At 33.3% G+C, this 12,145-nt stretch overlaps 1 protein-coding gene across 15 annotated transcripts in view; it reads left to right on the forward strand.

Moving 5' to 3' along the window:
- Window positions 1-12,145, forward strand: part of VPS13B (vacuolar protein sorting 13 homolog B) — a 670,010-nt gene that overhangs the window by 13,121 nt on the left and 644,744 nt on the right. For 14 of the 15 annotated variants that reach the window (XR_004954708.1, XR_004954709.1, XR_001598476.2 and 11 more), the window contains exon 3: window positions 6,303-6,446. The exons of the other annotated variant lie outside the window; for it this stretch is intronic. Coding sequence is in view for 10 of the 14 variants with exons in the window: in XM_036233309.1 (XP_036089202.1) it covers window positions 6,303-6,446 (144 nt within the window). In the remaining 4 variants the exon portion in view is untranslated. The remainder of the gene's footprint in view (window positions 1-6,302; window positions 6,447-12,145) is intronic. 15 annotated transcript variants of the gene reach the window in all.

Below are 12,145 nucleotides of genomic sequence, written 5' to 3' on the forward strand. Positions count from 1 at the left end.
GGGCAGGGTTTGTGGCCTGTCACTGAAAGTCTATCCCAGAATGCATGGGCCTTGTGTGGGCCACCTGAGCTAAGGTCTGTTGCCTACACAGAATGCCCATCCCTGGGATAGGACGGGGTAGGATAGGAGCCACTGCCAGGCAGTGGCCCGCCTGGAGCAATTTGTGGGTTGGGTGGGGCAGAGTTTAAGAGAGACATGGAACTCTTAGTCCATACAGCATCAGATTTGCTGCCAGTTCTATCTGTGGGCACCTGCAAAGTTACAGATCACAGTGAGGCCAGCTGCCATTTGTGTTGAGCCACAAAGTCCCATGATAAGCTGAAGAGATTATTGTAGCTCATGGTGGCTGCAGTGGTCGGCCACAGGGTGTCTCACCTGAAATGTGCCTGCGTGGAATGCTCAGCCCCAAGAAGGGGCAGGGTGGGAGTGGCTTCTCAGCAACAGTCCTGTCGTGAGTTTTTGTGGATTGGAGGCGGCGGGTCAGTCTCATCAGGCCAGTGCAACTTCAGAATTGGCTGTGTGGGGGAAGGGTTCAACACAGGCATGTCGTTGCCTGTCTGCAGACTGGCCCGGAGGAAGCAAAACAGAGGAACAATGGCGGCTGTCCCTCTAGCCCTTGCTTCGGTACCATGCAACTCTGTCTTTCCCTGTATGTCCCTTGTGCTTCCTGAGCTCCTGACCCTTTGTCCGTGTCCAGGGTGGATGTCTGTAGGTGAATGAGTCTATGTGTCGGCCCTTTAAGGGGCGTGTCTGGGTTTTTAGTTTCTTTTCATTTCACCTGGATAGCCAGAATCCCTACTGATTTTTGCAGATTTTGTGAAAACTCCCCTTCCTGGGGCTGGAACTCTGTGCTGGGGAGCCACTATGTAAGGCCTGGGCCCCTTGTTCCTTCGTGGGGTCCTCTCCACTTGCTCCTCCCCTCCTAGTGCTCCACCACCATGCTTGGGTGCAGGGCCAGCCCATTTTGTATTTCCACCCATCCTCCTGATCTCAGTGTGACTTTTTCTTTATATCCTCAGATGTGTGTGTTATGATCAGTCACACTTCAGGCAGTTCTTCACTTTTTTTATAATTTGGTTGTAATTTTGCTGTGGTCCTGAGTGGAGGCTGACTCCACTCTTACTTTGCCCACCATCTTGACCTCCATCTTGAATTATTTTCTTAGTGGTTGCTCAAAGGATTACAACATGCACATGCTTATCACAGTCTATTTGAGATTAATGGTAACTTTATTCCATAAAATATAGAAACTTTCTCCACTATGGCTCCATTTCTTCCCCCTCCTTTGTGCTATGTTAGAAACTCAGCAGTACAATTTTATGATTACTGTTTTATGCAGTTGCCTTTTATACCAGTTAGGAGAAAGAAAAAATACATTTATACCATCCTTTAATAATTATCTACATTATTTTCTTTTATTGGTACTCTTTGCTTGTTTGGATTTGATTTACCATTGGTGTTCCTTCCAGTATGAAAAAATTCTTTTAGTATTTTTTTAGCAATAGATTATCTCAGTCTCTGTTTATTTGGGAATACCTTTATCTTGCCTTCATTTTTGAAAGATAGTTGTGCTGGATGTAGAATTCTTGGTTGATAGTTATTTTATTTGAATATGTCATTTCGTTGCCTTGCCTTTATTTGTCATGAGAAGTTAGCTGTTAACCTACAAAGATTTCCTTGTATGTGACAAGTTGCTTTTCTTTTTCTGTTTTCAAGATTTTCTTTTGTTTTGGCTTTTCACATTCTTACTATGATGTTTCTGGTTATTGATTTGCTGATTCTTCTGCCAACTTGAATCTGATTATGAACTCAGATTTTTGTGAATATTTCCATTTAATTTATTGTACTTTTCAACTCCCAAATTCCCTTTGATTCCTTTTTGTAATTTCTATTTCACTGATATTTTCTATTTGATGATCACTGTTGTTGTATGTTTGTTTAATTATTTAAATATCTCTTCCTTTATTTGAATGTATTTATAATAGATGTTTTGAAGTCCTTGTGTACTAGGTCTTACGTATGAACACCCTCAGAGATAGTTTCTGTTGATTACTTTGTATACTTTTCACACTTCATAATTTTTTTGTTGAAAACTAGTAATTTTGGGCTATACATTATAGCAACTCCGAATTCTGATTTCCTCCCTCCAGGGGATAGTTGTTATTACTCTTGATTTATTTGTTTAGTTACTTGCCTGGACTATACTTGTGGTGTTTATTTCCTTGCAGTGTGTGGTCTCTGATGTCTGTGCTCAGTCTCCCGTACAAACCTCCAATTCTTTCTATTTTTAGGACCAGCTTCCTATGGATTACTTCTGGGTCACTATAAGTTAGTTGTCAGCCAGTGATTAGTTAGAGATTGTTTAACCAGTAAGGCTTTTGCTCTTTGATATGGGATATGCATGTATGTATGTTTATGTGTGTGCGCATATATGTATGTATTGGATAATGTTTTCAAAGTTCAGTGAGTTTACAAGTCTGATCCCCCCCGCCGCCCTTTTTTTTTTTTACTTACTGTGTTTACAAGGCCTCTTGGTCAGCAATGAATGAGTAGCTTGTTAGGGCCTTCTCTGTTCTCTTCTAATTAAGCACAGCCTGGCACATACAGCTTTTCAGATGCCCAGGGATATATGAAATAATAGCAAGGCCATCTTTTGCTGTCTTGTTCTCTGGATCTTTCTGTTAATTTTCTGGCTCGGCTTCTGTTTTGTTGTTTGTACTAATATTATGACTTCAGGCTAGCCTTTCCTTATTGTTTCTGAAATTTTGGTTGTTTTGACAACTTTGTCTAGTTTTGTCATTGCTTTTTGGGGAGAAGATTTGCCAGGCTCCTAACTTACAATCCTTGAAGAGTGTGTGTGTGTGTGCGTGTGCGTGCGTGCGCACGCGCGCGCGTGTGTGTGTATGTATGTATGTTTTGGTGGTAAAAACCACATAAAATTTATCTGCTTAACCGTTTTTAAGTTTACAATAGTGTCAATTATATGTATATTGCTGCTTAACAATTTTTTTTCATCTTCTAAACCTAAACTCTATGCCTGTTGGAGAACTCCCTTTTCCCCCAGTCCCTGACGACCACCATTCTATTTTTTGTTTCTGAGAATTTGGCTCCTTTAGACATCTCATATAAATGGAATCATGCAATATTTGTCTTTTTGTGGCTGACCTATTTCGCTTAGCATAATGTCCTCAATATTCATTCATGTTGTAGCAGAGGACAAATTTTCCTTTTTTTTTTTTTATAGAGACTGAATAATATTTGATTGTATGTATGTACCACATTCTTGTTATCCATTTATGTTTTGATGGCCCGATCGCTTCCAGCTCTACGCTATTGTGAATAATGCTGTAATGGAAATGGTTTTGCAAGTATTTTTTTGAGATCCTGCTTTCAGTTCTTTTTGGTATATACTCAGAACTGAGATCGCTGTATCAAATGGTAGTTTAATTTTTAATTTTTGAGGATTCTTCCTGCCCCCACCACCCATAGAGTTTTCTTCAATAGTGTACCATTTTACATTTTCATCAATAGGGTACAAGAGTTCCAATTTCTTTACATCCTTGCCAATACTTGTTACATTATTTTTTGGTAGTGGCCATTCTGACAGGTAAGAGATAATAAGTCATTATAGTTTTGATTTTCATTTCTCTGATTAATGATGTTGAATATCTTTTTGTACACTTGTTGGCCATTTTGTGTATGTTCTTTTGAGAAATGTCTGTTCAAGTCCTTTATCCATTTAAAATTTGGATTATTTGTTGTTGAGTTGTAGTAGTTCTTTTTGTATTCTAGATATTAACAGCTTATTACATAGATAGATGCAGATATTTTCTCTCATTCTTTAAGTTCAAATTAGTCCTATTTGTCAGTTTTTGCTTTTGTTGCCTGCTATATTCACTTTTAAAGTGTCCCTTTGTTCCATGTTAAAATATTTTGTAATAGCCTACCTAGAATTAGATCTTTGAGAGCTATTCAACCGTCTTCTTAAATTCTTTGCTACTAATGTCCTTTGAATAGTCATAGATGTTCTGGTTTTAGGGATGCATTTTGTATTGTGTATTTTTGAATAGTTACAAATGAATAAAAAAATTTTAAGTTTTAGAATGTATTTTAAGAAGGAAAGGGAATGAGAAGGAAATCATTTATTGTGCTTATCTTAGGGGTGATCCATCTATTTGCCTTTGATAAAGCGTATATGTGTTCTCATGTGTTTATCACAAGTCTGTGATGAGGAAAGGGAAACGATCTTGCTTATAGTCAGACGAATAATCAGTGTTTAACTTCAGTTGGATTTCCCATGTTGACAATGTGGTCCAAAATTTCATGTTCTAGTATAGACTGCTGCCTCTTGTGTTAGTGTTTGGTTAATAGCTCAGTTGATTAGTAGCATTCTGATGATACTAAAGTCTTAAATTTGATTCATGTGTCTTTTAACTTTTCCCTGAGAAAATCCAGTTTGGCTCGCAGACTGTAACTTTGGGCCATTTCATAAATGTATCATTGTTATACAATTAAGGGAGTGGTAGAGGTAGAAATGTTATTGGCTCATTGTCCAGATAAATGCTTTTGGAAAGGCATTCAATGCTCATAATGGAAGTATAGATACAGTACAATTGTGGTTAAGAGCAAGGGCTTGGCATCATATTTTCCAGTTTTGAGTCCTGCTATCCTAGATGAATCATTTCAGGAAGTTATTCAACCTTTCCATGTCTCATATTCTTCATCTGTATTTACATTTTGGGATCCTTATAAACATTGTTTTATGCAAGGTAAAGTTCTTAGAAAAGTGCCTAGTACAGAGTAAGTATTCAGTAAACATTGTCTTTGTTATGGACATGGAACAAATTGTAATCTGTACGAGCTGATCAATGCTTGAAATTATTACATCTTTGAAATTAACGTAATAATGAAAAATATTTAAAAATTATGGCATTTAATTAGACTAGAGTAGTAGAAATAGATTTTTTAGTATTCTGCTCTTTAGAAAAACTTGTGAAAACATACATTAGGCCCACATATTTGTAATAATAATAATAATAGTAATAATAATAATAGCAGCATCTTAATAATGATTGCTCTTTAAGGAAGACAGTGCTGTAAGTACTTTACACAAATTAATTAGTTTAATCCTCAAAGGTACTATTTTATTTTTAATGCCTACGGCACCTGATATTCCTCGGTGGTTTCCCATTCAAGTACTAACCAGGTCCGACCCTGCTTAGTTTCCGAGATCAGACAAGATGGGCACGTTCAGGGTGTCATGACCAGGCGAAATGGGCATGTTCAGGGTGTCATGGCTGTAGACGCAAAGATACTATTCTTACCCAAATTTTACAGATAAAAAAACTGAGGTACAGATACATTATACAGATTGCCCACTGTCACTGGGCTGTTAGGTAGGATTATAAATCTATGTGTGCTGGCTCCAGAGATGTTATTAGTCTTAACCATTTTACCATACTGCCTATGTATGTTTAGCTATATTGCTACTATTTTGCTAAAGAAAGTAGGTAGGCAATTGTTGGATGAATGAATAAGTGTAATAATTATCTTAACTTTCACAGTTATAATAATTGTAAAAATGTGATTGAGATACAGTCTAAATACAATTTATTTTTTCTTCCTTTATTGATTTGTAACAGAAATTCTATTCAAAAGTGAAATGAGTTAGTATAAAGTGATTGTAGTGATAGTTATGTTTTAATTTTTAACATTCTCTCTAATAACAATGAAAAATATTCAGAATATATTTCAGATTTATGACCAAATAGTATCCAGGTAGAGTCTTTAATTAGGTAAAGCTTAATAATAATTTTTTTTTTAAGGTTGGTCAAATTTTATTTTGTCAGGTCATTCTCCTTTCTCACCTTTAATTCCTCGTTCAACTTGCCTTACAATCCTATTCTAGCTGTAGTTTAAAACACATTTTGAGGACATATTTTTAGTGGCGATTTTAAACATCATACCATTGTACTTATCTCAAATACTGCTGCTCTCTCTCTACTACTGTGACTACAGCCACCACTACCATATATGAGCCTTTGTCATGTCCTAGGTATTGTATATTATTTCCATTCAGCAGAATAAGAAACTGAGGCTTAGACAAGTTAACTAGCTTGTTAAATATAACTTGCACATTTAGTTTTTTTAGTTTAACAAGGTATTCGGTGCTACTTTTCGATGAACAATAATTCTCAAACTGTAATTGTGTTGGAGATTTCATTTTTCTTTTAAGAAAGTAATTTGAATATTAGAAAAAATGTTAAGTACTTACTGATTTTTATTTAATATTTTGTTTTAAGGAATTGAAATTACCTTTCACTTTTTTAAGTGGACATATTCATGAATTGAGGATCCATGTACCATGGACAAAACTGGGTTCGGAATCAGTGGTAATTACCATCAACACAATGGAATGCATTTTGAAACTTAAAGATGGAATGCAGGTATGAAATTATTGAACCTAATTGTTTATGTTAACCAATTTTATAGTTATTAGTGTTTGATAGTTCTTTAACTTTCGGGATATGTTAACTTTTATATAAATTAATCTTATATACTAATTATTTTTACATGCCTATTGAAGTAACACAATTAATTGCAAAAGGGTGTTATTTAATTTGTATTAAATGTCCTAAGGGATATTTTAATACAGATTTCACTTATCTGATCATAACCCTGATAGGGATCCATGTAGATTGCTTATTATCTATATATCCATTATAGGCAGGGGCTAATTGTGTCCAGTTTTCAGGTGAAGATTTTTGAATTTTTGCAAAGTAACTGCATGATTTTTTATTTACATGATATTTCTAAATAAGGTGACAACTTCTCAAGTTACTTTTTGAGAAGATAAAAATATATCGAATCTGACTTTATATACCACATTTTATTGTTGTCTTTGAAGTTTTGGCATCAGAAATGGATTTTTTTATGACTTATTCTCTGGCCTATCTTACATTTTCTTTTCGTGTTTTTTTATAAAGATGTAATATTGATTTTAAGGAGTTTGTACTAAAATTTTTCTGATCTAGGGAGCAAATAGATCTGGACAACAGTATAATTGTGATGAATTTTTCTGTTTTCATCTTGCAGAAAAGTAGTGTCTGTCCTTTGTTTTTATTACTTTTTTCTTAACTCACGTTTAAGTTTTAGTTTTAAGGAATGCTTTCTGGAACCAGATGAATTGAGGAGAATTAATAAATTGACAATTTTCATAAGCACCTTACGGCAATATTAGCATATCCTTATAAATATAACAAGTCTCTGTGAAATTAGTTAAGATTATTTATGAATTGTTAGACTCATTTCCTATTTTAAGTAGATATTTTGAGTGTCATATCAACTCAATTTTTTTTCCTTTTATGAAATCTTTGATTCAAACCTGGATTACCCAATTTCACTTAACTGATATAGTTCCTAGAAGTAAGAAGATCAATGCTATATATTCCCATGAAAATTTATTTTGTGAACTTTAAATATTTGGTGGATTGATTTAATAATCTATAGATAGTTATATTGCAACAGAGTTTTATTTTACATTTGTATTTGATAATACTTAAATGATTCTTAATTATCATCTGTTCTTGGAATTTAATTTTTTAAAAAAGTCTGGTCTTGGTTATGCCACCCATGCAGTGTTCCATATTACCAGAACAAAAATCCAGACACTTTTTTCAATGGGAAGGTGAAAGTTTCAAGGCCAGATGTCCCATAAGAAACACATTTTAGAAAAGGCAAATTACAACTAATTATAGAGTCTGCAGAAAAAGATTTGTAACACATGACTTAGTGCCACCTAGAACTAATATTTGATATTGGACTGTGCAGACGGCTACTGCAGGAATGATCAGATTTCCTTCTTGCATGGTATTTGAGACTTTGATGGTGTGTACAGCATAAGGTCAAAGTGTTATGATTGTAAACCACTCTCAAAACAAGTAATTTTTACAGATGTTTAAAATTTTGAGGTAGAAAGGATTTTTGAGGTTTGTAGGTGACATTTGGACAAATTATTCAGCAGTGTATGCCCTTGGAGAGTAGTTCTTGAATTTACGCTGGCGATTGGAATTTATTTTTCGGTAAGAAGATTATAGATGAAACACATTTTTTTTTTAAGTTTGTTTTCTTGTTTTAAGCATGATTAATAAAGTAGAAAATAAAGTTAAAAAATTACACATGTACTTGTAAAACTGAATAAATTACTTCAAATTATTACATTATAGAATCACAATGAAGACTTTTTTTTTCTAAATAAAATTAGTGTGGGATGTTATGTTAAATGAAGGGGCCCTTGAGAGTTATAGATATTAATCTGTTAAAAGTAATACTAATGGGAATATAATTTAGAAGTTAGTAATCTGAGGTTTAATTCAGAAAAGATCATTATAAAAATATAATATTGCTAAGTGCCTTGATAAGTTATGTTTAATTTGTAAAGTTTAATTCTACCAACATTAGTTGATTTCCTTACTCTTCAGTGCATTGCTTCAAAAGCATTGCGAAGAATTTTATATAATTTTCTCCACAAAAGACAATTAGATTTATAATGATTTGAGTATGATTCTAGTGAAAATAATTATACTGGCTTTATATATCTTTGTAAATAGTTCTAATTATAGAAATATTTTTTTGATGAGGACGTGACCAAGTTGTGTTAGGTAAAATAAAGACCACCTTGTTCACTTTGAATTATTTTTAATATACTTATATTTCACTCAGAAAATATTTATGAACTTTTCGCTATTGACTCTGAGAGACGTCTATTGTCAGTTCCTACCCATTTTAGATCCTGCAGATTTGTTACTTGTGAACTGTTTCGTTTTTGTTTTTTTTTTCCTTCTTCAGACTTCAGATACAGAATTTGATTCAAGACATATCATCACCAGTGGTCCAGATCTTACTTGTTTGTTTATTTAGCTACTTTAGTCTGCTCCAGCCTAATCTAATAAATCTGTGGACCCAGCACACAGCTCAAGAACAAAAACATTAGTAGTAATTTACATTTAACCATGCGCTCCTCTCTTTTTTTTGCACATTCTTGCTCCTTCAGAGTTTGTGGACTTCATCTAAAATGGGGCAAGACTTGCTACAACGTTCTTTCATTCCATGATTGTATATGCTTCTCCACTCACTGTGTTAGTAAGTCTTGCAAAAAGCTTCTTCAACCTAAAGAGAGTAGTAAATTTATTTTTAAAGTATATTTTCTTCTAGTCATTGTACCACCTAGAAAGTAAACTTTTAAAATCTTTGGACCTAATAAATGTAACCATTTGCAAGGCTGTTGGTAGAAATAATATTTATTATCCATTAAAAAACGTAAAAAAATCTATTGACTCTATACCAAAACTTTAAAATATCAGTAAAAACTTGAGATAAAGAGCTATCAGTTTCACTTTTTTTTCTTTAAGAATTCACATAAAAGTAATAACACATGAGTTTTACTTTGTTTTATTTCACTCAGAATAATACCCTCCAGATTCATCTATGTTGTCACAAATAACAAAATTTCTTTATCATAGCCGAGTAACACTCCAGTTCGTGTGTGTATAACATTTTATTTATCCATTCATTGATGAACACTAATACATTGTTTCCATATATAGGCTCTTTTGAGTAAAGTTGCAATGAGCATGAGAGTGCAGCTATCTCTTCCATATAGTGATATTGTTTCCTTTGGCTATATACCCAGAAGTGGGATTGCTGGATAATATGGTAGTTCTATTTTAAAAAAAATTGAAGAACTGCTGTACTGTTTTCCATAACGACAGTACCAATGTACCGAAGGTATACAAGGGTTCCCATTTTTCAACATTTGTTATCTTGTCTGTTTGATAATAGTTACCCTAACAAGTGTGAGTGATATCTCACTGTGGTTTTGCTTTGCATTGCCTTGATGGTTAGTGATGTTCAGCACCTTTTTAGCTACCTGTCTATCTATATATCTTCTTCAGAAAAACATTTACTCAGTCCCTTTGCTCATTTTAAAATTGGATTTTTGTTATTGAGTTGTATGAGTTTAATTTTTTATTTATATTTTAGATACTAACTCCCTATCAGATACATGGTTTACAAATACATTCCCCCATTCCATAGGTTAACTTTGTATTTTGGTGGTAGTTTCCTTTGCTGTGCAGAAGCTTTTTTAATATGATGTAGTCCCACCTGGGTTTTCTTTTGCTTCTGTTGCCTGTGCTTTTGGTGTCATATCAAAAAAAAAAAAAAAAAATCCTTCTAAGACTAATGTCAAGGAGTTTTTCCCTTAGATATTCTTTGAGTAGTTTTCAAGTTCCAGGTCTTATTTTTAAGTCTTTAATTAATTTCAAGTTAGTTTTTGTGAGTGGTGTAAGATAAGAGTCCATTTTCATTTTTTTGCATGTGTATGTTTAGTTTTCTCAGCACCATTTATTGAAAAGACCATCCTTTATTGTGTGTGCTTGGTGCCCTTGTCAAAGATTAATTAGTTGACCATACATATATTGGTTTATTTCTGGGCTCTCAATTCTGTTCCTTTGAACTGTATGCTGGTACCATTCTGTTTTGATTACTGTACCTTTGTAATATAGTTTGAAGTCAGGAAATCTGATGCCTCTGGTTTTGTTCTTTCTCAAGATTGCTTTGGTATTTGAGATATTTTGTGGTTTCATACAAATTTTAAAGTTGTTTTTCCTATTTATGTGAAAAATGCCATTGGAATTTTAGTAGGGATTGCATTGAATATATAGATAACTTTGGGTAGTATGGACAATTTAACAGTATTCTTTCAATACGTGAATACAAGATATCTTTGTATTTCTTTGTGTTTTCTTTAATTTCTTTCATCAGTGTGTTATAGGTTTTAGTACAGTGATCTTTCACCTCCTTGGTTAAATTTAGTTCTAAGTATTTTATTGTTTTTGATGCTATTGTAAATGAGAATGTTTTCTTAATTTCTCTTTCTGATAGTTTGTTGCTGTATAGAAATGCAACTGATTTTTGTATATAAATTTCATATCCTATAACTTTATTGTATTTGTTTATTCTAACAATTTTTTCTTGTAGGGGGTCTTTAGAATTATCTATATGTAAGATAATGTTGTCTGCAAGCAAAGATAATTTTACTTCTTTCCAATTTGGATGCCTTTTATATCTTTCTTGCCTAATTGCTCCGGCTAAGACTTTTACGACTATGTTGAATAAAAGTGGTGAGAGTGGGCATCTTCGTCTTGTTCCTGATCTTAGAGGAAAAGCTTTTAGCTTTTCACTATTGTGGATGTTAGCTGTGAGCTTGTCATATTTGGCTTTTATTATGTTGAGGTACATTCCTTTCTATACTTATTTTGCTGAGAGTTTTTATCATAAATGGGTTTTGAATTTTGTCACATACTTTTTCTGTATTTATTGAGATGATCATATGATTTTTGTCTTTCATTTGTTAATGTGTATCACATTGATTGGTTTGCATATGTTGTATTTCTGGAATAAATCTCAAATGGTTTTGGTGTATGATCCTTTTAAAGTATCATTGAATTTGTTTTGCTAATATTGAGGATTTTTGCATCTGTGGTCATCATCATGGATATTGGCCTATAATTTTCTGTTCTTGTGTCTTTTTTGATATTAGGTAATGCTGGCCTCGTAGAATGAGTTTGAAGTGTTTCCCCCTCTTCTGTTTTCTTTACAGCATTTGAGAAGGATTGGTATTAATTCTTTAAATGTTTGATAAAAATACACCAGTGAAGTCATCTAGTCAGACTTTTGATTTTGGGGAGGTTTTTGATTACTGATTTAATATTCTTATTAGTAATTGGTACATTAAATTTTCATTTGTTTAAAAAATCTTTATTGCATTCTCAATCTTTAATGATAGTTTATTTGGTTACATCAGGTTGGCAGTTATTTTCACTCACTACTTTAAAAATACTATTCCACTATGGAAATGGTTTTGTTTTTACTGTTGAGCTTTTGCCTAGTTGTCATTTTATTGTATATTTTTCTAGTTGTATTTAAGACTTTTTTTTTAGTCTTTTGTGTTTTTCAGTTTTACAACAGTGCCTCTGGAATGAATTTCTTTTTTTAATCCTTCTTGGGATTTATTGTCTTTCCTCTATCTGTGGATTTATGTTTTTGATTACTTCTGAAAAATCCCGTTTCTTTGGATATTAAT

This window comes from Rousettus aegyptiacus, unplaced genomic scaffold (assembly GCF_014176215.1).
Source record: "Rousettus aegyptiacus isolate mRouAeg1 unplaced genomic scaffold, mRouAeg1.p scaffold_m13_p_15, whole genome shotgun sequence".
NCBI classification, from domain to species: Eukaryota; Metazoa; Chordata; class Mammalia; order Chiroptera; family Pteropodidae; genus Rousettus; species Rousettus aegyptiacus.